At 42.2% G+C, this 27,419-nt stretch overlaps 3 protein-coding genes across 5 annotated transcripts in view; 1 reads left to right on the forward strand and 2 right to left on the reverse strand.

Annotated features, from left to right (window-relative positions):
* AK8 (adenylate kinase 8) overlaps positions 1–8,105 on the reverse strand; it is an 82,555-nt gene extending 74,450 nt beyond the window's left edge. Inside the window, exon 1 of the mRNA XM_075834706.1 lies at positions 7,531–8,105. The gene's annotated coding sequence lies outside the window, so the exon portion shown is untranslated. The remainder of the gene's footprint in view (positions 1–7,530) is intronic.
* Positions 193–9,932, forward strand: SPACA9 (sperm acrosome associated 9). The gene is made up of 5 exons (XM_075834709.1): positions 193–319; positions 1,480–1,645; positions 1,981–2,183; positions 7,575–7,957; positions 9,865–9,932. Exons 2-4 carry the CDS (start codon positions 1,490–1,492, stop codon positions 7,918–7,920), a joined length of 705 nt encoding a protein of 234 aa, XP_075690824.1. The 5' UTR covers positions 193–319; positions 1,480–1,489; the 3' UTR covers positions 7,921–7,957; positions 9,865–9,932.
* A 1,448-nt stretch (positions 9,933–11,380) lies between these two features.
* Positions 11,381–27,419, reverse strand: part of TSC1 (TSC complex subunit 1) — a 32,451-nt gene continuing 16,412 nt past the window's right edge. For all 3 annotated transcript variants that reach the window (XM_075834703.1, XM_075834705.1, XM_075834704.1), the window contains exons 8-22: positions 24,660–24,826; positions 23,934–24,040; positions 23,214–23,334; positions 22,126–22,229; positions 21,977–22,037; positions 21,718–21,810; positions 18,875–19,433; positions 18,581–18,624; positions 18,298–18,464; positions 17,557–17,739; positions 17,278–17,388; positions 16,294–16,416; positions 15,970–16,157; positions 15,717–15,878; positions 11,381–13,982 (exon numbers count right to left, since the gene is read on the reverse strand). In XM_075834703.1, the coding sequence (XP_075690818.1) occupies positions 13,562–13,982; positions 15,717–15,878; positions 15,970–16,157; positions 16,294–16,416; positions 17,278–17,388; positions 17,557–17,739; positions 18,298–18,464; positions 18,581–18,624; positions 18,875–19,433; positions 21,718–21,810; positions 21,977–22,037; positions 22,126–22,229; positions 23,214–23,334; positions 23,934–24,040; positions 24,660–24,826 (2,611 nt within the window). In that variant the 3' untranslated portion in view covers positions 11,381–13,561. The remainder of the gene's footprint in view (positions 13,983–15,716; positions 15,879–15,969; positions 16,158–16,293; positions 16,417–17,277; positions 17,389–17,556; positions 17,740–18,297; positions 18,465–18,580; positions 18,625–18,874; positions 19,434–21,717; positions 21,811–21,976; positions 22,038–22,125; positions 22,230–23,213; positions 23,335–23,933; positions 24,041–24,659; positions 24,827–27,419) is intronic.

Raw genomic sequence — 27,419 nt, forward strand, 5'->3', positions numbered from 1 at the left:
TGGTGCAATGAGCGCAGAAAACTCTTGCACCAGTTTTGCTCAATCTCCCCCATGGTTTTCCTCTATAATCACCTCACCTACAAATGAGCCGGCCCTTTAATTTGCACTCTATATGCAGAGGCTGTTGACCCAACAAGCGGCAGAGTTTGTGGCGATGTGATAATCGTCTCCGAGCAACAAGACAAACAATCACAGAAGACTCCGCACACACATCCACCCATCAGAGGAGCTCGAGAGAACAGCACCAGCTCCCCGACAACTCACACCGATCGGGCCCCGGGGGCAAGACACAGCCGAGAGGGGCAAATACCAACAACAGGTGAGAGGAAAACAATGTACAATCCTGGACGGAGATTACACAAGAGCGTCCTGCCTGGTCATTTATCATCAGAACGATCGCCTCCGCTCAGGGTTAAAAAAAAATCCTTATCACGGCTGGTATTCGCCTATAGGGGGCGCAGACAATCGCAGGTGAACGTCCGTTTCAGGCGCCTCCGATATGCATCGCCGAAAATTCAACAATGTCTAATTTTTTTGCGCGATACAAAATTATGGGCGCACGAAGCAGAACATACACACGCAGTGTCATGCGCCCCCTATAGGCCAATACCAGCGGTGATATGACTTCCCCCATCCCTGTACATTAACCCCTTCCCGCCGCAGCATTTTTCAGTTTTTTCTTTTTCTTTTTTCCCTCCCACCTTCCAAAAGCCATAACTTGTTTATTTTTCCGTCTGTGTAGCGAGGCTTGTTTTTCGTGGGACGCGTTGTATTATAAAGGCACCATTTATTGTACCACATAATACACTGGGGAAAACGGGGAACTACATTCAGAGGCCGATCACGTCCCGCTCAAAAAGCCGCAAGTCTCATAACAGTGTATCCAAGAACAACAGAAGAATGATCAGGGTGGGTTTTCTGCCTCTGGATGCAATTGAGATTCTTTGACAGCTAGCAGAGATCTTGAAAACGATGAGGAACGGAAGTGCAAAGTCTAAGAGAAAGTTACAGAACTTTTCACTATAAAATGATAAAGCTTTATTTGCGTAAAACAGGAAAACCCCGTTAAAGTGAATAGATTATTTTTAGAAATCCCATGTGACATTGCAGTAGTCACGTGATATTGAAGGGGGATCTAGGATTTCTAGGTAGATTTCTGGTGCAGTAGTGGCGTCCAAAAGACCTTATAGATATTCCAGATCTCTTAGATCGCACAGGCTATGAAGTGGCAATCATAGTCAGCCATTTTTGAGGCTATGGAGGGCTGTTTTAGGTCACCGGGTCACAGAGCATGCATTTATCCCACTCTCCACATCGGTCACTCGTGTCAAATACCCCCCACAGTCCATTCCCTGCACCTTCTGTGCCCATTTAGATTAGTGAATTTCCATTAACCCACACGGCAGCCCAACAAATACACAGAGAACCATCCAAACTGCCTGAATGATAATAATTATTAATAACCTGATGTCTTTTCAGGGCTCTAATAATGGAACTGACCATGAACGAGACCAAGAAGACCTTCAAGGTTCTAGAACAACGGTGTAGACTCCTGAGACAGCAACAAGTGACCTTCATCACCGCTCTGGAGCGCACACGTGACAATGCGCACGACAGGATCAAGCCTGTGCGGACTCTGGCGCAGGTAACAGACAAATGAATGCCCGGGAAATTAAGCCGGAAGAAGAATAAACCCCCATCTGGCCTTATTCTACCCTTTATACTAACAAACATGGTTGCATATTTGTAGTATTTTGTCCAAAAAGAATATCGATCACCAGGTGCTTGGAGGTATATTATTCATAAACAGCACTCCATGTGGTATGGCATGGTACTGCAAGTGTAATTTGTATTATGAGGAACAATGCAAACTTTATTTAGGAGATGGAAAAGTAACTTTTTATATCAAGCTGTACAGGTATAAAGTCAGGGAAATTGTCCGTATTGTCTTCTGTTAAATCTTTATACCTAAAATTGTAGGTGCGAAACTACCTGGACAGCCATTGTAACAACAGCACAGACAAACGCGTTCTCTCGCTTTTCCTGGATGTCTGCAACAATCTGGCGGATTTCTGCATCCAGCTGGAAACCGTGCAGTCCGAGAAGAGGTCAGCGGGGGGCATCATTGAAGAAACCATGACTCTGCTCAGTCCAACCAATGAACTATCTGGTCTTAGAGCCAAGTAAGTTAATAGATAGAAGCAAAGCCCAGCAATCAGATGTGCCAGAACATGATCAACTTCACTAACAAAATTCTTGTATATAGGGGGCAGTATTATAGTAGTTATATTCTTGTATATAGGAGCAGGATTATAGTAGTTATATTCTTGTATATAGGGGGTAGTATTATAGTAGTTATATTCTTGTATATAGGGGGCAGTATTATAGTAGTTATATTCTTGTATATAGGGGGCAGTATTATAGTAGTTATATTCTTGTATATAGGGGGCAGTATTATAGTAGTTATATTCTTGTATATAGGGGCAGTATTATAGTAGTTATATTCTTGTATATAGGGGCAGTATTATAGTAGCTATATTCCTGTATATAGGAGCAGTATTATAGTAGTTATATTCTTGTATATAGGGGGCAGTATTATAGTAGTTATATTCTTGTATATAGGAGCAGTATTATAGTAGTTATATTCTTGTATATAGGGGCAGTATTATAGTAGTTATATTCTTGTATATAGGGGCAGTATGATAGTAGTTATATTCTTGTATATAGGGGCAGTATTATTGTAGTTATATTCTTGTATATAGGAGGCAGTATTATAGTAGTTATATTCTTGTATATAGGGGGCAGTATTATAGTAGTTATATTCTTGTATATAGGAGGCAGTATTATAGTAGTTATATTCTTGTATATAGGAGGCAGTATTATAGTAGTTATATTCTTGTATATAGGGAGCAGTATTATAGTAGTTATATTCTTGTATATAGGAGCAGAATTATAGCAGTTATATTCTTGTATATAGGGGCAGTATTCTAGTAGTTATATTCTTGTATATAGGGGGCAGTATTATAGTAGTTATATTATTGTATATAGGGGGCAGTATTATAGTAGTTATATTCCTGCACATAGAGGGCAGTATTATAGTAGTCATATTCTTGTATATGGGGGCAGTATTATAGTAGTTATATTCTTGTATATAGGGGGCAGTATTATAGTAGTTATATTCTTGTATATAGGAGCAGGATTATAGTAGTTATATTCTTGTATATAGGGGGTAGTATTATAGTAGTTATATTCTTGTATATAGGGGGCAGTATTATAGTAGTTATATTCTTGTATATAGGGGGCAGTATTATAGTAGTTATATTCTTGTATATAGGGGCAGTATTATAGTAGTTATATTCTTGTATATAGGGGCAGTATTATAGTAGCTATATTCCTGTATATAGGAGCAGTATTATAGTAGTTATATTCTTGTATATAGGGGGCAGTATTATAGTAGTTATATTCTTGTATATAGGGGCAGTATTATAGTAGTTATATTCTTGTATATAGGGGCAGTATGATAGTAGTTATATTCTTGTATATAGGGGCAGTATTATTGTAGTTATATTCTTGTATATAGGAGGCAGTATTATAGTAGTTATATTCTTGTATATAGGGGGCAGTATTATAGTAGTTATATTCTTGTATATAGGAGGCAGTATTATAGTAGTTATATTCTTGTATATAGGAGGCAGTATTATAGTAGTTATATTCTTGTATATAGGGAGCAGTATTCTAGTAGTTATATTCTTGTATATAGGGGGCAGTATTATAGTAGTTATATTATTGTATATAGGGGGCAGTATTATAGTAGTTATATTCCTGCACATAGAGGGCAGTATTATAGTAGTCATATTCTTGTATATGGGGGCAGTATTATAGTAGTTATATTCTTGTATATAGGGGCAGTATTATAGTAGTTATATTCTTGTATATGGGGGCAGTATTATAGTAGTTATATTCTTGTATATAGGGGCAGTATTATAGTAGTTATATTCTTGTATATAGGAGCAGTATTATAGTAGTTATATTCTTGTATATAGGGGGCAGTATTATAGTAGTTATATTCTTGTATATAGGGGGCAGTATTATAGTAGTTATATTCTTGTATATAGGGGGCAGTATTATAGTAGTTATATTCTTGTATATAGGGGCAGTATTATAGTAGTTATATTCTTGTATATAGGAGCAGTATTATAGTAGTTATATTCTTGTATATAGGGGGCAGTATTATAGTAGTTATATTCTTGTATATAGGGGGCAGTATTATAGTAGTTATATTCTTGTATATAGGGGGCAGTATTATAGTAGTTATATTCTTGTATATAGGGAGCAGTATTATAGTAGTTATATTCTTGTATATAGGGGGCAGTATTATAGTAGTTATATTCTTGTATATAGGGGCAGTATTATAGTAGTTATATTCTTGTATATAGGGGCAGTATTATAGTAGCTATATTCCTGTATATAGGAGCAGTATTATAGTAGTTATATTCTTGTATATAGGAGCAGTATTATAGTAGTTATATTCTTGTATATAGGGGCAGTATTATAGTAGTTATATTCTTGTATATAGGGGCAGTATGATAGTAGTTATATTCTTGTATATAGGGGCAGTATTATTGTAGTTATATTCTTGTATATAGGGGCAGTATTATAGTAGTTATATTCTTGTATATAGGGGCAGTATTATTGTAGTTATATTCTTGTATATAGGGAGCAGTATTATAGTAGTTATATTCTTGTATATAGGGGCAGTATTATAGTAGTTATATTCTTGTATATAGGGGGGCAGTATTATAGTAGTTATATTCTTGTATATAGGAGCAGTATTATAGTAGTTATATTCTTGTATATAGGGGCAGTATTATTGTAGTTATATTCTTGTATATAGGGGCAGTATTATAGTAGTTATATTCTTGTATATATGAGCAGTATTATAGTAGTTATATTCTTGTATATAGGGGCAGTATTATAGTAGTTATATTCTTGTATATATGAGCAGTATTATAGTAGTTATATTCTTGTATATAGGGGAAGTATTATAGTAGTTATATTCTTGTATATAGGAGCAGTATTATAGTAGTTATATTCTTGTATATAGGAGCAGTATTATAGTAGTTATATTCTTGTATATAGGGGGCAGTATTATAGTAGTTATATTCTTGTATATAGGGGCAGTATTATAGTAGTTATATTCTTGCATATAGGGGCAGTATTATAGTAGTTATATTCTTGTATATAGGGGGCAGTATTATAGTAGTTATATTCTTGTATATAGGGGCAGTATTATAGTAGTTATATTCTTGTATATAGGAGGCAGTATTATAGTAGTTATATTCTTGTATATAGGAGGCAGTATTATAGTAGTTATATTCTTGTATATAGGGGCAGTATTATAGTAGTTATATTCTTGTATATTGGGGCAGTATTATAGTAGTTATATTCTTGTATATAGGGGCAGTATTATAGTAGTTATATTCTTGTATATAGGGGCAGTATTATAGTAGTTATATTCTTGAATATAGGGGCAGTATTATTGTTGTTATATTCTTGTATATAGGGGCAGTATTATAGTAGTTATATTCTTGTATATAGGGGCAGTATTATAGTAGTTATATTCTTGTATATAGGGGGCAGTATTATAGTAGTTATATTCTTGTATATAGCGGGCAGTATTATAGTAGTTATATTCTTGTATATAGGGGCAGTATTATAGTAGTTATATTCTTGTATATAGGGGCAGTATTATAGTAGTTATATTCTTGTATATAGGGGGCAGTATTATAGTAGTTATATTCTTGTATATAGGGGCAGTATTATAGTAGTTATATTCTTGTATATAAGAGGCAGTATTATAGTAGTTATATTCTTGTATATAGGAGCAGTATTATAGTAGTTATATTCTTGTATATAGGGGCAGTATTATAGTAGTTAGATTCTTGTATATAGGGGGCAGTATTATAGTAGTTATATTCTTGTATATAGGGGCAGTATTATAGTAGTTATATTCTTGTATATAGGAGCAGTATTATAGTAGTTATATTCTTGTATATAGGGGGCAGTATTATAGTAGTTATATTCTTGTATATAGGAGCAGTATTATAGTAGTTACATTCTTGTATATAGGGAGCAGTATTATAGTAGTTATATTCTTGTATATAGGGCAGTATTATAGTAGTTATATTCTTGTATAGAGGAGCAGTATTATAGTAGTTATATTCTTGTATATAGGGCAGTATTATAGTAGTTATATTCTTGTATATAGGGCAGTATTATAGTAGTTATATTCTTGTATATAGGGCAGTATTATAGTAGTTACATTCTTGTATATAGGGGGCAGTATTATAGTAGTTATATTCTTGTATATAGGGGGCAGTATTATAGTAGTTATATTCTTGTATATCAGGGCAGTATTATAGTAGTTATATTCTTGTATAGAGGGGCAGTATTATAGTAGTTATATTCTTGTATATAGGAGGCACTATTATAGTAGTTATATTCCTGTATATAGGGGGCAGTATTATAGTAGTTATATTCTTGTATATAGGGGCAGTATTATAGTAGTTATATTCTTGTATATAAGAGGCAGTATTATAGTAGTTATATTCTTGTATATAGGAGCAGTATTATAGTAGTTATATTCTTGTATATAGGGGCAGTATTATAGTAGTTAGATTCTTGTATATAGGGGGCAGTATTATAGTAGTTATATTCTTGTATATAGGGGCCAGTATTATAGTAGTTATATTCCTGTATATAGAGGCAGTATTATAGTAGTTATATTCTTGTATATAGGGGCAGTATTATAGTAGTTATATTCTTGTATATAGGAGCAGTATTATAGTAGTTATATTCCTGTATATAGAGGCAGTATTATAGTAGTTATATTCTTGTATATAGGGGCAGTATTATAGTAGTTATATTCTTGTATATAGGGGCAGTATTATAGTAGTTATATTCTTGTATATAGGAGCAGTATTATAGTAGTTATATTCTTGTATATAGGAGCAGTATTATAGTAGTAATATTCTTGTATATAGGGGCAGTATTATAGTAGTTATATTCTTGTATATAGGTGCAGTATTATAGTAGTTATATTCTTGTATAGGGGCAGTATTATAGTAGTTATATTCTTATATATAGGGAGCAGTATTATAGTGTTATATTCTTGTATATAGAGGGCAGTATTATAGTAGTTATATTCTTGTATATATAGGGGCAGTATTATAGTAGTTATATTCTTGTATATAGGGGCAGTATTATAGTAGTTATATTCTTGTATATAGGGGGCAGTATTATAGTAGTTATATTCTTGTATATAGGGGGCAGTATTATAGTAGTTATATTCTTGTATATAGGGGCAGTATTATAGTAGTTATATTCTTGTATATATGAGCAGTATTATAGTAGTTATATTCTTGTACATAGGGGGCAGTATTATAGCGGTTAGCTCTGGTGTAAAGATACATACAACTCCATCCTATTTGTCGATCTTTGTAATATAATAAGATGTGCTTTTCTCCTTACCTTTAACAATGCATTCATAGGGTGAACTCTTCTTTTTCCTCCAGGTATCCTCATGACGTTGTTAATCACCTCAGCTGTGATGAAGCCAGGAACTTTTATGGCGGAGTTGTGAGCCTTATCCCCATTGTTCTGGACAACATTCGAGAAGTCGTGGTCAGGATGGAGAAACTGCAGCCGCAACATCTGGGAAACAGCGACAGACTCGGCCCCGGTCAGGGGAACAAACAATACAGTGATGTTAAAGCAGGAGGGGGAATCACACACAACACTGGGGCTCAGACCTATGTCAATCAGGCAGATTCATCTTTACATGTGTCAAACAAAAAGAAATACAATGGCGAGACCTTAAAACCAGCGTGGAGGCCGGCAGGACGCCTCTATACCACTTAAAGGAGCATAAACACAGTAGCCTTACCCTCCATACTAGGTAAATACCAGGTTAAACAACCTTCAGCTACTCAAATTTTCCTCCAAACTGTGCAGCCCTTTCACAAAGTTCTATTCATTATTATTCCATATAAGTAATTGCAGCCTGCAGTGTAAAGAATGGAGGTTTTCAGGCCTTCCTTCACGACCCTGTATAGATCTCTATAGTATTTAATCAATATACAGAGTATGTGTATGGCCTATCTAGTACAGACTAGAGAAGGAAGTGTATCCAGACAGGACACTGGTGGTAGCCATTGTAACCGGAGTTAAAACCTCCATTCTTTACACTGCTCAACGTTACCTCAAAAAGTTTATAATCTTTTTGGTTCAGGTACTGAAGGATTTCTGCTATATTACCAGTATCAATGATATAACCAGTGTGGCTCATCTATAGAAGCAATATATCCTAGTATATCACATTATATAGGACACGCTGGCCATGGACGGGATTTATTTTTCTGATAATTGTTACCTATAACCCATAAAAAGATCATTCTAGGCTTAATTGGATCGGATTCTGGGAAAGCTGGACGACCAACCCTAAACGGGTCGTCTCAAAAAAGCAACCCCTGTCCCGGACGTATGGACGTCATAGAGGAGGGGTCCCCGCGTGTCTATGCATTACATATTTTCATGTCAGACATGTAATGCTACATGTGCGGCTTCCACCTCAGTTATAACCGGTGAACCCTCATTAGACAACCTCCTTTAAAGCTACCATGATACCTCTCATAGCGGCCATCACCCAGCTTTCCTGGAACTCTGATAGGCAAATCAGTCCCTAGTTATGAAGTGATGCGGAAATACCGCAGGCAGATTCATCGTTGAGGGTTTTAGAAAAGCTGAGTGATGACCCCTGAGGAGCCATTACCGTGCCTTTATAAGGGGACACCCAGATTTCCCATAAGCTTCACCGAGAAACGAGACCTCCCCCACCTAACAGACATTTATGACTAAGGCCCAATTCACACAAGCATGTGCGGTCCATGATAGACGGGACCTATGTTGGCCGTATTTCCCAGACCGAACACACCGCAGGGAGCCGGGCTCCTAACATCATAGTTCTGTACGACGCCAGGAGTCCCTCCCTACCTCTCCGTGGGAAACCTGTCCCGTTCTGTAATCATGTTTTCAGTATGGGACCGTTTTTCACAGCGAGGCAGCGACTCCTAGTGTCATACATACCGACGCTAGAAGCCCGGCTCCCTGCGAGGTGTTAGGTCTGGGATATACTGCCGAAATACGGTCCATATATCACGGATGGAACATGCCCGTGTGAATTAGGCCTGATACTACGGATACGCCATCATCACCAATGCCCAATTTTTTTGCATACTTTGCGCTATTCTGTGGCAGGCTTTACTAGTTCAACACGTTTGTAATCAATTATTTTATTGTACTGCAATAAAATCTATTTTTTGTATTTTAAAAATCGCACTACTTTGTTTTTTGGAATAAAAAAAAACCAAAAACACAAAAAACACACTGCAGGGATTTGACTGATGTAAGGATTATTACTAAATTGACAACATCCGGGGACGCTTGTTCAGGATTTCAGCATGGAATGTAAACTTTAGTGCAGTTTTCTCCAATTGTTGCAAAACTACAACTCCCAGCATGCATCTACCAGGGCACGCTGGGTGTTAACCCCCATCACAAGACCTTTCTTTTGCAATTTTAAATCAATGCGGCTCCTGCCCCTTAGCAGAAAGCAGGTCCATTGAAATTCCTTTAATCCGGCGTCTAATGGTCCAGCAGTAATTTCCGGATACCGGATTAAAGGAATGTTACTGTACCAGGCTACACGGTTACTATTTACCTTCCAGCTGTTAACTCTTTAGGTGTAATATCCATATAATTCATGACATCATAGGTCACTTTTCCTACCGCTCTTTTCTCCTTTAGGTTAAACATACGAGGTCTCATCTGAGCTGCGGCCGCTCTCCAGTAATAAACGCTTACGTCCCTGTCAATTGTTCAGAATGGATTCAGTTCTAGTCCAATGGTCAAGAATAAGGTGAACAGAGGGATCGTTTGCACCATTTTGGTATAAAATTTATGCAACCAGTTCTCCTGGACAATCCCTATTTGTGAAGGGCCTGTTACACCTGCCGATATTCGGCGGGTGCAGCGAGCGCCGATCGGGTCACCGTTGATCGGCGCTCGTTTGCTTTGGTCACACGGAGCGATGGAGGACGAGCGGTCGTTACTTCGATAGCTCATCCTCATGCATTATAATCACGTCACTCGGTTTACACACCGAGATGCGCTGCCGACAATCATTTCACTTTAAAAACGATACGACCAGTTATGTATGCCGCTAGGTGTCACTGTAGGAAACCGGTCCCGTACGGTTATCATGTTTTCAGTACGGGACAGTAGTTCCGGGGAGAGGCAGGGACAGCTAGCGTCATAGATGACTATGATGCTAGGAGCCCGGCTCCCTGTAGTGTGTTTGGTCCGGGAAATGCAGCCGACCTGCGGACCGTATATCGCGGACCAAACACTCGTGTGTGGGAGGCCTTATATGAACACTTGTCTGCCCCATAATCGTCCTGTGTAAAACCCCTTGACAATAAGCGAATCAGAGATTGTTCTCCTGCTGGGACCCCCACAATGATCAGCTGTGATCTTTGTGTAAACCTGGCAGTAAGTGTTACATTTCCCTGCAGCGCCACCACAGGGGAAATAAAGCACTTCAGAGTGTCCACGACAGGTCCTCCAGAGACACTCTGTGTAACCGCTCTCCACTCTGAGCAAAAGGTGAAGGTTCCTGAACAGAGGACCCCCCCCACCCCTCTATTAAACTCTGAACACCCCAATAGGGTGTACGACAACGGGTTTTCTGAACAGGACAACATCTTTGAAGTAGGGCCTCATGCACATGACTGCATTGGTTGCCATTCGCCTGCAAAAAACCTGTGCGTCATCAGGATTCACAGAGTTATGAAACATCCACATGGCTATGTTCATTACGTTCGCAGCCTCTAGGGCAGATTCCTCCATATTTGATGGGAAAAAATAAACGCTGCATACAGAGCTAATTTTCCCATCAAAACAACGGACAGCATGGTGGAACCCGTCAGACCCCATTATAAGTCAATAGTGTGTCGGCGCCAGTGGTATCCGTCTCACGGCTGATCTGGCACCGCATCCTGGTTTCCGTTATAAATGGTAACCAGGATGCGGATGTGAACACAGCCTAATGCTATAAAGCGATCACCGACCTGTGGCTCGCCAGCTGGAGAGACCAGTGCTCTATACTAGTAAAAACAAAGATTTACCTGGTCGCGAGGAGATCTATTCCTATAACCAATCCCGTTTCACAACTGCCTCCTGTATGTCCAGTGTCGGACCTGCGCTGAACTACGCACAGCACAAAATACAATTCAAATCCTTAAAAAAAAAAACACAAATGAAAAATAGTGCAAAACAATAATCTTTTATTTGTTCACAGTTAAACACAAGCAAATAGTCTTAAACAGTTCTGGACATCCTGGGGTAGAGTCTGCAGCCTGTAGTCTGCAGGATGGCGGTTTCATGATGTGAACCGTAGTCTGCTGGTCAATAATAAACACGGGTCATGTCAAGAACATGACATAGCGGGGGATTAACCCAAGCAGAAAAAGATTCATGACGTCTCTGCGGTCATTAACCGTGTATTGACCACAGAGGATATTGTGGCTTAGAAGAAAATGGCTGCTTTTTCCAAATTCAGCACTACCCTAATCGAATAGGCCGGGTCTAGTTTTGCAGCTCGACCCCATTTAAGTGAATGGGGCAGAGGTACAATACCGCGCATGGCCTACGGTTCAGAGTGGCGCTGTTTCTAAGTTTCACATAACCCCTTTAAAATGTATATCAACCATCAATGGAGGCGGCAGCCAATGAATTTACTAGGAACGAGTGACATCATTAAGACACTGTGGACCTCAATGATGCCTCTAGCCCTCAACAAACCTGGTTTAATATTGGGTAAGCTTAAAAAATTGCAGCCAAGGGGACCACTAGATAGATATTGATGTCAATGGAGGCGAGTGCCGATATAGATCCATTATAAGGAGCGTTGTTACAGGCTTCTTCCATTGTATTGCCTCAGATATATTAAAAGTAAACTGGTGATCTCGTGGTTGCGCTTTACAGCACGCTGCAATTATCCTAAATGTAAACTTTATGATCTTACCTTTCGGAGGTGGAGGATCAAATGTGCATAAATGGTAAAGAAGCTTCGCTCATCGAACTCAATGATCGTTTGTAGACAGACTTGCGAACCTGAGAACCTATTATCTTATATGGGGTCACCAAGCTGTAAACTAGGACACTTCATTACTACACATAGGTCGTAGTACGAAAGGAGGGGTGACTTCGTATGGTCAGAAAAGAGTTAATGCTTAAAGTAGTGTTCCCCCGAACCCCTGGCTCTCCAGCGGTTGCAAAACTCAAACTCCCGTCATTCGCTAAAAGCCACCGACGGTCAGTGCACGATGGGAGCAGTAGTTTTGCAACAGCTGGAAAGCGACAAGTCGGCTAGCACTGGTTTAAAATACATTTTTTGAAGTAGTAAAGTTATTAACATGTGATCCTCCAAGGTCAGCATAACGTGCTATAGTCTAGGAAAGGGGTGACCGGTGCATCTGTGTAGTGTTTAATTCAAGGGTTTTCGTTAAAGTGCAATCATCTAAACTAAAAACTAAAGTTCAGGCTAATCATCACGGATCTATCCGTATACGTCTAAATTATTTGGGCTGTCTCAACGTACGGCAGACTGAAATGATGAAGGAACCAACTGCTAGCTCCGCATGCTGGCAGTGGATAGATACTAATGTAATGGGACTGGGCTATGGGTTTCAAGTGCAGATACTGCGGAGGGGGGGGAGGGGGTGGTATATAAGAACCAGGAAAAGTCGGACGAGCCCAGGTGAACGGTTGGTCCCTTACGTCATTTGGCATCCAACTAACATATAAGGCCACTTCTATAAAGCAATAGGCTGGACCGAGCTGCCATATTCCAGCACCTTATGGGAGGGTTTGACGCTGGCGATATGTCCTAAGTTATTAGTTGCAGAATGGCTTTCAGGTGCGGGTTGGACCTAGCAGGGGGTCTATCAATTCTAAAAAAAAAAATGTTCCTTCCAGTAATTAAACGCTCGGATTACGACCCCAAAACAAGACAAATTCAATTAGCAATGATCGGTTCCGGACCCAACGAGCAAGTGCACAAGAATGGAGACCACGGCCGTAATGGCAGAGGGGAAAAAATGTCCAATGTTGAATCTAGAAGATCAGTAGGCCCCCTGCATGTGGTCTCCGCAGACATTGAAAAGGTACGTGCTCATTCCTTGTAGGTCCCAATTTGTTCATTGCGAGGAGGGGAATGAAACAAAGTCAATTTAAAGTTGGAGAAAAGACTGAGATGAAGGGGATAAATAAAGCAGGGGGTGGCGCAAAGAGATTCGGTGATCCCTTTCAGTTCCAGTGGTCGGCTACTGATGCACTGCAGAAGTAGCGAGACGTTTATTGAAGGTTCAGACACCGAGGATTGAAGCCAGAAGGAAAGTAACACTGATTGCTCGCCTCCTAACTGTGGTTACGATGTGTCTAGTCAGTCATAGTCCATGATTTGAAAATCCCGTACACATGGGCTCTCCGCATTACTTGCTGTGGACACTCCAGCCTCGGATCCCGGTCCCTGGCAAAGCTCCGTTTTCAAGATCTCCGAAAGACTACTCATCACTTCCCCATCGCAATGACTCTCGCTCTTGTTACGAAACAACTCACGGGCCCGGATACAAAGAAAACTTTTCGCATTTGGGTAGGAGCCAATAGTCAGATGGCCGCTGGGAGGTAACTCCAGCTCCTCTCTAAGGCCAAGGGGCAAGTTAGTGCCTTTCTCCGGGGTGGACTGACTGCTGCTTCCTCCGCTAGAGAGAGCGCTTGTGTGCACGGCTGCTTTGTTACCGTTACTGACATTCAATTCTTCCGTGATGGAGTCGTCAGGACTGGGACTGCTGTCAATATCGAACCTGCAAAACACGACAGAATTAATGAAAACGTAAAACACCAAAACAGTAAGTAATTGGCACTTCCTGGCCGTGGATGGCTAAAGAGGAAGGAAACGGTCAAGGATATAAATCGCTTCCACTTCTTGCCGAGCAGAGAACCAACGAACTAGAACCCTTGGGAATTTGGGCCATTTTAGATTTTATCCTTTATGGAATAATTGCTACACTATACACATATTACCTTTCACTTATTAAAATTGTATAAAGTGGTTCTAGCCTTTTGTATATTTTTATTGTATTGTGTTGTCCTGGTAAGGACCTCAGGAGAGGCGCCAGCTGCGTGACTATCGAACATCCCTACAGAGATGAAGGAAGGTCGGCAGTACTAGAAGGCTGTGGTTAGCGAAGGTGGGGACGTAGGAGCAGGGGTCTGGGACTGGGTCTGGGACTGGGACAGTCAATACTTAAGCCCAAGGGAAGGGACCATGTCTTCATTCTTAGTAGGCATAAGACCTACAGGAACACCCCCCCCCCCCCCCATCAGTATGCTGTCCCTCTGGCAAGGGAGGGGGGACGGGACACTGGTAGTGAGCAGTAAATGAGGGGTGACCCTTGGGCACTAGTCCCCCATCTTGATTAGCAGTGGGACAGTAGCGCAGTGAAGTGGACGCCGTACAAATGTCAACAGAAAGGAAACTAGGAGGGCAGCATCACCCCCGTTTCCCAGCTAAAATAGAAAAAAAAATTAAAGAAAAACAAAAACCAAAACCAATAACCTAATGTAGAAGCAGGAGCGTCTGCCTCATACAAACAAAAGACTGACCGCTTAGTGTCTGTAGACTGGGTACATCCTGTTGGAGGGGCTAACCAATCTTGCACACGACCGAGTTTGGGATGTGAAAAACTGTCCGTGTCTCGGACGGATTTCCCAGCCTGACCGCGGTACAGGTGAACGGGAGTCCTGGTATCCCAGACGTTTATGATGCTAGGAGTCTCGGTCTCCTCACAGAACTGCTATTTTGTGCTGTACAAACGAATTCAGTACGGAACAGAAGTCCCGTGGGGAGGCAGAGCGTCCTAGCAACATAAACGTCTGCGATACCAGGAGTCCCGTTCACATGTACAGTAGTCAGGCCCGGGAAATCCAGACTCGGACCGTTTCTCACGGCCCCAACTCAGTTGCGTGCAAGAGGGGTAACTTTTATTCTTATGGTCACACCTCCTAGTGACAGCAGCATATAGATAATCCGCGTCCCCCAAATGTGACTAACAGGGAAGGCGGAGGGCTCTTTCCCATGACACCCACGGACTTGTGTCGATACATATAATCATTGCCGCAGTGCTCAGGTCAGTCCCCCTTCCACGTAAAAAACAGCCACGAAAAAGTGCAGGACACTCCTGACATTTTTGGAGCAGTTTTCCATAGACTTGAAAAAAGTTCCAAAAACGGCCGTAAAAAACGCAGCAAAAAACGCGAGTGGAACAAACAACGTCTGAAAATCAGGAGCGGTTTTCTCTTGAAAACAGCTCCGTATTTTGAGACGTCTTGGCTCTGCGTGTGAACATACCTTTACAATACCCTCTATGAGGTCACTTTGTCCTAACGGGTCACATGGGATAGTCTATTATGGAGTTTAGCCATTTAAATTATCTATTTCTTGAGTCTACTGCTTGACCGCTCAGTGAATTGAAGTCCTGCAGGCAACTTCTAAATAACAGACCAGAACCACAAGGCGAATGTAATCTAGATCTCACCTTTCCTCCGCAACCTCTGCAGTTTCAGCTTTTTCTTCCAATCGCTTCTTCAACAAACCTTCTTTCTCAAGCTGGCTATACAGACCGAGGATCTCCACTTCAAAGACCTGACTTATCCTCTTCTGGGCTTTATACTTACTCTCTGCTGCTTGGAGCTGCCCTCTAAATAGAAAAAAAAAAAAACACAAGCGAAGAGTTAATTGCTACTGGTTTTGTAATAGATGAAAACGGTCAGTAACAGGACTAGTAATACCTGTTCTTCGATTTCACATCTTCCAAGAATTTCTTTTGCTCCTGGAACAGCAGCTCTTTTTTGGCCAGCTGCGCCTCCAGCTCCACTATTTTCCTCTGGGCGCTCTCGAGCCTCTGATTTTGTTGCACCACCATGCACCGCGCTTTTTCCAGCTCCTTTCTAAAGGACACCTGCAGCATCTCTACTTCCTAGAGGGAGCAGAACATACAAGTTTATAAGCGGTCTACAGAACTAGATCAGAAATAAACCGTATTATTGCTGCCATATTGAATGACCGCAACACCTGGGGCCATCAGAAACACCCCGACATTAATCGGAGCATACCTTATCAGCATTGGTGTTTTTGTGTTGCAGTTGCTCCACGTAAAGCTCATTCACCTCTCCAAGAATCAAAAGCTGCCGGTTCAAAAACTCCATCTGATGCTGCACAGACTCGCTGTTTGAAAGCTGCAGATACAAAGGCACGGGAAACCCAGCTCAACAACATTTTAAAGTTGCCATGTTTGTCCATTTTAGACGCCTAGTATAATCCAGAGTGGTGAGCCATTGGAAGACTAAGCTCCCACTCTGGAGTTACGATCATGCAGTACATAGGATTGTTTATTCTTTTGAATTGGTGCCATGTAATACTATATTTCCCCTGCAGGGGGCATGGAAGGGCAAATGTTCAACCTCCCGCAGCAACTGATCGCCAGCGGGTCTGTATTTGGAAAAGGAATAGTTGCCCTGAAAATCTAACCTTAAAAAAGGCAAAACCCTGTTTGAGCGCTCTCTGGCTATAGGGGATAATTTTGGATGCTAATTGAGAAAGATTTGCACGTATTCTGATCACTGGAGGACTGTAAAGTTATTACTGTAAACTAGACATGTTCAAGGATTTTAAATGGTATATTATGGAAAATGTAAAGAGGCTCTCTGCTCTGAACAATTACCTCTTGTTAGAAGGGCTCCTTGACAATAAGCTGATCACAAAGTGCCCCCCTGCTGGAACGCCCAGTGATCAGCTGTGATCTGTGAGGAAACCTGGCAGTAAGTGTTGAGTTTCTCTGCAGCGCCTCCACAGGAGAAATGAAGCATTTCACAGTGTGCATTCATATGTGTTGTCTGAACGCAGGACACGACAGCTCCTCCAGAGATGATCGGCTCTGCCCAAGAGATGAGAATCCTGGAGAGGGGGTCCCCCCCTTCTATTAACCCAGAATTCCCTATTCGGGTGTATGACTACGGGTTTTCTAAACTAGACAATCCCTTTAATACTTATGTGGGCAGGACATGTTTCTAGAAGACCAGACAGAAAAGGATCCTTACCTTCTGAGACACCTGGCTGAGTCGAAGCTCTGTGTGGCAAACCTTGTTGTTGGACAGTTTCAGCTCAGACCGCAGGTTAGTGATGGTACTGCGACTATCCTCCAGCTTAGTCTAGAAACACAAAATCAGCATTGGAGTTTAAGTTCAGCCTATACGGTTGACAGAAATATAAAAAAAAAAGTCAGAGTTGGGACCTTATTGTCACCATTTATGGTTGCACTAAGGACCATGACAAAACCGTAGGCTCTAAATTCAAAGGCCAAGGATTGGGTTTCTGACCTGCAGCTCCTGGCTCTGATTGTAGAATTCCTCCCGGTCATGTTGGAGTTGTCGGATCTGGCTATGAAGCCGAGTGAGCACGTTGTCCTTCTCTTCCTGCAGCCCCTTGTACCGCACTTGTTCTTGTACAAGGCTTTGCTTTGCTGACTGGATGTCCACTTCTTGCAACTTTAATAGGGTTTTCTAGGTGGGGGAAGAAAAAAAAAAAAAAAAAAAATCTACTATAGCAAAGATCTGCTATTTCGGAGTCTCCGATATATAAATATCACAATTCTTATGCACAGTTTTCTACGTTTAGTTGGAATTTATAAATGCTCAGCTTTGCACAAGCCGTTCGGAGCGAAGCAATCAGCTAATGGTCTATTCTGCTGCCGACATAAGGAATATGGGGTGGACACCGTTGCAGGACTCCCCTAATACACTGCAACAGCTTTACACAATCCCTTACTACGGCCCAAGAACATTTGTTCTCTATCCACAGCATTCAATGTCTATGGGGCTGACAAACAGCAGATTCAGTACTCTGTTGTTTCCGCTGGTTTTATAGATTTTGAAGGGTGCTCGGCCTCCACTCCATTGAAGCTCCTCCTCACTGCAATCTGGCAGTGAGGAACAATGGGGGTTTTGGGACCCCCGATCTAGCAATCGGTGGGGCCCCGAGCAATCAGATATTTATCCACATACTGTAGGTCGGTGATAAGTGTTATTCTTGGCACTACCCCTTTAAGGAATCCCACTTACCATAGCAGCACTCTGTTCCTCGAGGGTCGTCACTTTGATCACCTTGCGCAGTAGCCGTCTATTGCGCATGGCGTGCTGCTGTCTTTTAAATCGCTCGTACAATAGCTGGTTGTGAAGAAGCACCAACTGGTTCCTTAACGTGTTGATCTCATCAGTTGGGGGGGAACCTGACAAATATATTTAAATCTGTAACAACTGGTAGGCAGAATGAGGCCATTTACGTGGTAGGATATTTGATGGTCTATTGGACACGAATAATTGCAGCAATACAGAAGAGTCGTACCTCCAAAGTGAGTCCAGTCCGCTGATTTACTGGGTAAAGGCAATCTGAAAAATAATGCATGACATGTGGTTAGACCAGCCCAGGCTACGAGGCTGAAGACCTGGATTTCAGGACCAGGAATATTGCATTTATGGGTATTCCTGTAATCAACCATAATGATGTTTTGTCTTCACGAGTGATGACTGCATCCGTATAGAAATTGATTCTGAGATGGAAGTGCAGATTCACAGGTTAAAGGTCACTCTGGATCGCTGTGATACAGACCGAACGCCGTCTACCAAGGTCAGTACTTACTTGTTCAGCTCTTTGGTGTGCGCGTCAGCTCCTAAATGTATGAGCCGGTCTAGCACCTCTGCAGGAGACACCGACGTGCTGTTTTCTTCAGCTTCTTCATTGCTCCCTTTGAATTTCTTATACAGCTCCTCTGTCTTTTTGGAAATGAAATAGCTTGCAGTTTTAGGCAGAGCCAGCTCAAAAAGGTGCTCGTAAGGGGTAGGATTGAAACAGGATCTGCAGCGGGCCTGAGTTTTGCTAGGGCTAGGGGTATGGATGTTCCTGGAATCGGGCAAAGAGTCAGTAGACGGTGTCTTCCCTGAGTCATCATTCTCCGCTCCATTGGGGGGCTCAATGGGGGTGAATGCCTGTTTTGAAGAGTCCTGGGATCCGTTGCAGCGCTGCTTGGTAGCAGCTGGGATATCAGGGGTGTGGGTAACATTAGTAGAGTAGCTTTTTTTCTGAGAGTTGGGCTGACTGTCAGACTTCGGGCAAAACGGTGAATCGAAGCCCCCACGGCGCACTACTGGCTCATGGTCAGATTTGGTGGTGATCTGAGACAGCTCCTGGAATATAGCAGCTGGTGCACAAAGATCATAAATTAGCAGTTCATTCATTAAAACAAAGGCTTAAACTTATTACACTATCCATTTTACGCAAACCAATTATGACTACCACCGTGACTGGAGGACACCAGGTACATACTAGAGAGTGCAGTGGTCTGGGATCCAGGAACATTTACCTTTGTTCATCCCCAAAAAAACGCACCGTGCAAATGCAAACCAGTGTAAGAGTGCACTCCTGAAGTCATGAAAACGAACACTTGTTCTATACGTACAATGCTATATATAGTGTATACTATAACAATTTGAAGACACACACACTGCATTGGCTTAAAGAGGTCCTGGCAATTTTGTAGCAACTTTACATAGAACTCTGCGTTCTGTCTTTCCTATGTTATTCCTTATAGAAAAGTTTAAATTGCCAATACTTTTCCAGGAGGAATAACAGAGGAACAGCTCAACGCAGAGTTAAAAATAAATAGCTGTTTATAGTAAACACTTGTATTTGCCGTGAAATAAGTAGACATGATAGAGTGACCCGTCAGCTCTCCAGACAAGGTTAATTTTCAAACTTAAGAAATAAAAGGTTCCGGTGATTAAGTAGTCACCACCGCGATCACCCAGTCAGTGCTTGCCTTGAAACAGTTACCTGGTAAATCCACAACCTACCTTTTTTCTTTATTCCTAAAAGATGAAACAAGATTAACACAGCATATAGCTTAAACGCAGCAGATCATGCTTTAAGGGCCTTCAGATGAACCATGTGAGCGTATACGGAGCTGAAACATACGGAGTGGTTTTCAAGGTTAAACAGCCTCTGATTTTCAGCCGTTTTTTAGGCATCATTGGGTTTTTTTTTACGGATGTTTTTGGAGCGATATTTCTATTTATTGAGACGAAGAAAGACTGCTCCAAAAACAACTCAAGAAGTGACATGCATTTTTTTACGCGCCGTGTAAAAAAAAATTTTTGGGGAAAAAAAAAAAAAAAAAGGTCCCGTGGGAACGAAACGCAGTTTTTTCCCATTGAGATCAAAGGGCAGATGTTTGGAGGCGTTCAGCCACTGTATTTTTAGCAGTTTTTCGGGGAGTGTACAGCCCCAAAAATGGCTGAAAATAAGCAGTGTGAACATACCCTTAACATTACGAAGAAAGATGTGATGCAAAGGATTGGTGAGATTACCAAGCCCCCAAAATGGCACTACATAACCTGAAAAAGGCTAGCCCAAAAAAACACTTCTGGCATGAGAACTTTTTCAGTTTTAAGTGATCTTATTACTACCTGAATGGGTCAATCCAGCTATTGTACGCAGTTATCACAGCAGCAACTGCAGGTTCAAGTGGCAATTTTCACTGGCTAATTGACCTCCCCTCTTAAAGGAACAGTGTCATCACAAATAATTTTTTTATATGTTAAAGATGTTAGTGCTTTAATAAAAACGTTTATTTTCATTTGTGTGTTTGTGTTTTACTTTTTCTTATTTTTACACTTTTTCTTCCCTATGGGGGCTGCCATTTTTTGTTCCATTTCTGTGTGTGTCGATTAACGACACACACAGACATGGAGTACGGCAGCCACAGTCCCATAGGGACTGCGAACGGCTCCCGTCCCATTGACTGCCGTGTACGGCGTCTGTGTGGGAGCTGCGCATGCGCCGCTCCCACACAGTCCTATTCGAAATTGGCGCCGTCCGGCGCCATTTTCTTGTGGACCGGAAGTCGCGGCCGGACAGTAATATTACTACTTCCGGTCGCGGCTTCCGGACTTGTGCACATGGAACAGCGGCAGCAGACGGAGCGGACGGGCCGGAGGGAGCCGCGGCGGCAGGAGCAGGTAAGAGATTTCAATGTATGTTAGTGTTTGTGTGTGTTTACTACTGTATGTAAACCTACTACACTGTGGGTTACCTCAAAAAATGGCGACACACAGTGTAGGAGGTTACATCGTTCAAACCCCTCGTTTATCCCGGCACTAGCCAGGATAAAGGAGGGGGGGGATGCTGAGAGCTCACTAGAGCGAGGGCTTTTAACCCAATGTTGCAATGCTGCAATTTTGGGAACTAGCTCCATCTAGTGACCAAAAATGGGTAGTATTATAAATTAGAATTAATTTATAATATTTCCTGACTATTTCCTGACTCGTGAAAAAAATAAAAAAAATTTGAACCATGTTTAATCACCCACACACTAAATGTTTAATTTTTAAAAAAAAAACATGTTTTTCTGGCAACACATTCCCTTTAACTCTGAAAAATAGTTGGGACTACAGATAGTCTACTAGTTACTAGCCTGACGTACTAACCTTCCTCTGCGTTACTGTCATTTGCAGATAACTCTTCTATCACCTCAGGAAGTTCACTCAGCGACACCATCTTCACAACTTTGGGAGTTTTATCTGTAACGAATGAATATCAATATAGAGAACATAAGCAACTCACAATTCTATTCATCTCAGCTTGAAAACAATAAGAGAAAAATACAATACACGAAAAGACAACAGCTCCCCCAAGTGGGCAAATGCCAAGTTACACCTCAAACAAAAGTCAGTTCCAGAATCTCACCAAAGCCCTTCTCTCCCTTGTTGAGCGGTTGCTTGAGTTTCTCCTGATTGCCGACTTCATTCTATGAAGTTAAAATGAATGTCAGAAGTGTGGAGGGGAAAAAAAAAATGATCAACAAGATCCCCGTTTTTGTAAAAAAAAAAACTTGCCTTTCTGGGGGGTGTTAGGGTGGATGAGACATTTGCCGAATGCGTAGAGTCATCAGAGCTGAGATTAGGAGGAGGGGAGGTTGCTGGTGTTCCTATGGGGGTTCCTTTAAAAAATTACAAAAAAAAAAGAGTGAGGATTTTTTCCTTGAGTCAGTTTGTTTCATTTTTATCCGGTCTACGTAGTGTGTAGCCCCAAAGCATGTTATTGTTTTTCATATATAAAGCTTATATGTAGCTACAAAACTTACTTGTCCAGAGCCCAGCAAGTAAAGATACCCACGATTTGGAAAGCACCAAAGTCTGTGAGCCGGAGTCAGATCTATTCCTGTAGACCATTGAAATTCATGCTTACGGATGCCCCAAGCATCAGACTAGACCAATTAATGCTGGACCATCAGAATATTGCTTTATCTTGTTCAAATCTTCAATTTTTAAATCCAAATTCCAAGATGTAGTAGATAGAACATTATAAGAAGTATCCTTCCCATGATGATCCCCCGCCCGATCCATCATGGGGTGTGGAGATTACACTACCGCACGTCCTGAAAAGTATTGCATGGACCCCATTAGGTAGAATAGGATCCACACAACTCCCCAAACGCTGTACTGTTGGCCCAGACACCATACCGACAGCACGCCGTAGTGTCTCTCCACACCCGATGCTGGATCGAGCACATCACAATGGTAGTGTCACTTTAAATAGGCTACTGACTCAGTCCATATACCAGTAGGTCCCTGTGCCTGCGGTCCTGGGTAGAAGTGGTTGAGGACGATATTTACCAGATCTAAAATTTTCCATTTTGAAGATCACTAAAGACCACCACCATACTGAAAGAAAAAGATTCACCATCGCTTGTGTCTCGAGGCTGCGCAGGTCTTTATGGTTTTAGATCGGTAGTTCAAGCAACGGATTAGACCTTACCTATACCTTTATATTCTCCCTTCATATACTAGTGCATGGCAGACTCGGTGGTCTCACTCTGCAGCAAACCTTGCCCCCATAATTGTATGGACACTACATACAGCATGTTTATACAGCTTTACGCAGCAGTTCATACAATAAAAGCAAAGCTTTTTCCATAACCCACCGGGTGTGCTTAGAGCTTTGCCAGGACGGGGAGTTGACAGAGAAGCGTCTGGCTGCGCAGCGACCGGAGAGCTGGGGGGAGTAGTCATTCCGCACAAGGTGGAAGGGCTCCAGAAGGAGTCCTAGAGTAGACCGATATAAAATATAGTGAATCAATAAAAGCCTGCAATAGACATTAGACCTGTAAAAACTAAAATTCTCTCTTCTGCGACAACGTGTAAAAAAAAAAAAAAAACGAGAATTACTGAAAACGGGACTACAAAAGAACTTTAATGCAATTTGCCAAGAAAAAAAAAAAACGGGGATTCTATACAAATGATTACAAGAGCTATGCAAATGTTATGTCCAACCTTTGAGATTTGTGTTGGAATGATGTTGCGTTAAGCAGCTCCCTGTTGGATCGACTAAGCCAATATGTGGTCTACGAATAGAGATGTGCATAGAGAGCCCTGTATATGAAGGGGACACAGAGCGGACCCCTGCCAGCATTCTGGGATAAAAGTTTAAAGGGTATTTTCCAGGAATAGAACATTGACGGCCCTTATTGATAATAGGCCATCAATATCAGATCGGTGGTAGTCCAACTTCAGGCCCCCCCCCCCCCCCCGATCAGCTGACTGAATCGGCAGGGGTGCCGGGAGTCTCAAAACCCCTTTCGTTTAACGATAACCATATTAACAGGACAGGTCAGACAAAAATACACTTTTCTAGCACAACCTACCTGTGTAATTTCTGCTTGCAGCTGGGAAGCTTGGCTTCCAATATGGAGCAGTAGGGGCCCCTGTGTGCAAAGCCTAGGAGTGGAATAGGGCGTGGAGGAGTTGCTTCCTAAAAATAAGATTAAAAAAAAAAACATTGGTTACTAAAAACGACTGACTATCGCTTTAACCCTCACGTGCCCATAGCACATTTTACCCATGTAGAATGGTCATGTCACAGCAGGTGTTTCCTGAGGAGATATATAGTACGGGTTTATGTGGGGACAAAAATGCTTAGCAATGTAGTCCCTGCAGCATGGGAGTACACGCGATAGCACGACGGAGGACCGGAATGTAAGTCGACTGAGATTTTCAGACTTTTATAGCACTGACGGTGGTCCGGAAGTCTAGATGCAAAACAATCTTTGACGACGACACCATCACGTGACCGGCCCGGTTGTACAAGCAGGAGATGTAGTACAACGAGTACAGCGGGGAAGGTCACATGATGAAGAGTTGTGTCGTCATCGAAGGCGGCTGTGCAACTAGACTTCCGAACCACTGGCAGCGCTATAAAAAAAATCTATGGAAATCTCAGAATATGCGCGATGGGGGACCGGAACGTAAAATTAGCAAGTGTAGTCATCACATACTGCAGGGACTACAATGCTAATCATTTTTGGTCCCCACAAACTTTTTATGTTCCATCAGCTGGACCATAAGATGGCAGATCCATGCCGGTTACACACCATAGTTGCTGCAGATCTCAGGATAGGGACTGGAGGCTGCGTCCTGTTGCCTTTGTCGAAGCCGGGAGGAAAGGGGAGAATATCCTTCTTCATAGGAAGCTTCGTTGGGGTCCAGAGAGATTTTGGCACATTCAACAACTATGTCATGAGTTTCCAACCTTTTCCACCTGCAACATAAAAAGCTTGTTAAGTGAACTGGATACTATAGAATAGTCTGATGCTGGGGTGACACGGCGTTGCCTTAAAGGGAAGGTGTCATGATTTTTTTTTTATCATATTGCTTTTAGTATGAAAACATAAATTTTATTTATATTCTCATGTCCTACTTTTTACTTCTCTATGGGGGCTGCCATTTTTTTTTTTTGATCTCTGTATGTGTCGATTAACGACACATACAGAGATGGAATACGCCTCATACATCCCCATAGAGAATGTGAACGGGAGCCGTTCCATTCTCTGCAGCGCACGCCTTCTGTGTGGGAACGGCGCATGCACTGCTCCCACACAGACCAAAACGAAGCTAGTTCGCAGAGCGAAATCCGGCGCCATTTTCATGTGGACCAGAAGCCGCTGCCGGACAGTAAGATGACGACTTCTGGCCGCAGCTTCCGGTCATATGTTCAGTTCAACGAGGTGAAGGCGCAAGGAAGAGGAGCGGAGGCAGTAAGAACTTTGGTAGACCAGCGGAGGCAGGAGCAGGTAAGTTATGTTCATGTGCGATCATGTCTGCTGAGCCCTGTATCTAATCCCATCATGTGTGATACTGTCTGCTGAGCCCTGTATCTAATCCCATCATGTGTGATACTGTCTGCTGAACCCTGTATCTAATCCCATCATGTGTGATACGGTCTGCTGAGCCCTGTATCTAATCCCATCATGTGTGATACTGTCTGCTGAGCCCTGTATCTAATCCCATCATGTGCGATACTGTCTGCGGAGCCCTGTATCTAATCCCATCATGTGTGATACTGTCTGCTGAGCCCTGTATCTAATCCCATCATGTGTGATACTGTCTGCTGAGCCCTGTATCTAATCCCATCATGTGTGATACTGTCTGCTGAGCCCTGTATCTAATCCCATCATGTGTGATACGGTCTGCTGAGCCCTGTATCTAATCCCATCATGTGTGATACTGTCTGCTGAGCCCTGTATCTAATCCCATCATGTGCGATACTGTCTGCGGAGCCCTGTATCTAATCCCATCATGTGTGATACTGTCTGCTGAGCCCTGTATCTAATCCCATCATGTGTGATACGGTCTGCTGAGCCCTGTATCTAATCCCATCATGTGCGATACTGTCTGCGGAGCCCTGTATCTAATCCCATCATGTGTGATACTGTCTGCTGAGCCCTGTATCTAATCCCATCATGTGTGATACTGTCTGCTGAGCCCTGTATCTAATCCCATCATGTGTGATACGGTCTGCTGAGCTGTGTATCTAATCCCATCATGTGTGATACTGTCTGCTGAGCCGCTGTATCTAATCCCATCATGTGTGATACGGTCTGCTGAGCCCTGTATCTAATCCCATCATGTGTGATACGGTCTGCTGAGCTGTGTATCTAATCCCATCATGTGTGATACTGTCTGCTGAGCCGCTGTATCTAATCCCATCTTGTGTGATACTGTCTGCTGAGCCGCTGTATCTAATCCCATCATGTTGGAAATTCACAATATCTCCAATGTTTCCCCATTGAAAAAAGTTGCAATAGACCATTGCAAAAAGTTTAACCATGTCAGTTTCTTTGCGATGGTCGCTTGAAACTTTCCCCATAGGGAAACATGTGTTTAGTAGTGAATCCCTTGCAGATAATATTCCAATTTTTCCAGCCTATTTCTGGCAACGCTCTAATATTTAAAATCCAGTTGGAGAACCGATTGCAGTAAATCTAGGTACTTGAAGCACCCGGTCACGTCAGGGCTAAATAGCCATTTTCACCCCTAAGGGTATGTGCACACACACTAATTACGTCCGTAATTGACGGACGTAATTCGGCCGCAAGTCCCGGACCGAACACAGTGCAGGGAGCCGGGCTCCTAGCATCATACTTATGTACGATGCTAGGAGTCCCTGCCTCTCCGTGTAACTACTGTCCTGTACTGAAAACACGATTACAGTACGGGACAGTTGTCCTGCAGAGAGGCAGGGACTCCTAGCATCGTACATAACTATGATGCTAGGAGCCCGGCTCCCTGCACTGTGTTCGGTCCGGTACTTGCGGCCGAAATACGTCCGTCAATTACGGACATAATTAGTGTGTGTGCACATACCCTAACATAGTACAGTATTTTTTGGACTAAAAAGCTAAAAAGTCCCTGCGTCTTATAGTCGGCAGCGCCGGGCCTTGACAGCTTCTTACTTCGCCCCTTCCTGACCCGTGATGTACCAGTACATCATGGAGCAGGGAGGGGATGATACTTTGAGCTGAGCGGGCTCACGTTCGGAGTCCGCTGCATACACTGCAGAGGTCAGCTTTGTTTTACAGCTGACACGCTGCTCTAACGGCCAGGAACAGCGATGGCGCCGTTAATGGCCATTTAACTAGTTCAATTCTGCAGTCAATAGTGACCGCGGCATTTATAGGGGTTTTCAGAGAAGGACATATCCACAGAGGTGGGACCCGCACCTATCTCTAGAACTGGGCCCCCTAAACCCGGTTCTATCTTACCCGACTCCGCTGTCTCCCGGCCACTTCCTGGTTACATGGATAAGTTACGAAAACAGCGTAACTCGCTGAGCTACGTGGTTTCCTTAACTC

The sequence above is a fragment of the Rhinoderma darwinii genome, chromosome 8 (assembly GCF_050947455.1).
Source record: "Rhinoderma darwinii isolate aRhiDar2 chromosome 8, aRhiDar2.hap1, whole genome shotgun sequence".
In the NCBI taxonomy this organism is placed as follows: domain Eukaryota; kingdom Metazoa; phylum Chordata; class Amphibia; order Anura; family Rhinodermatidae; genus Rhinoderma; species Rhinoderma darwinii.

Coding starts and splice junctions, on each gene's coding strand:
- SPACA9 (XM_075834709.1), top strand. CDS start 1,490: ATGGAACTGACCATGAACGAGACCAAGAAGACCTTCAAGGTTCTAGAA. Junction 1,646..1,980: donor CTGTGCGGACTCTGGCGCAG/GTAACAGACAAA, acceptor CTAAAATTGTAG/GTGCGAAACTACCTGGACAG. Junction 2,184..7,574: donor CTATCTGGTCTTAGAGCCAA/GTAAGTTAATAG, acceptor TTTTTCCTCCAG/GTATCCTCATGACGTTGTTA.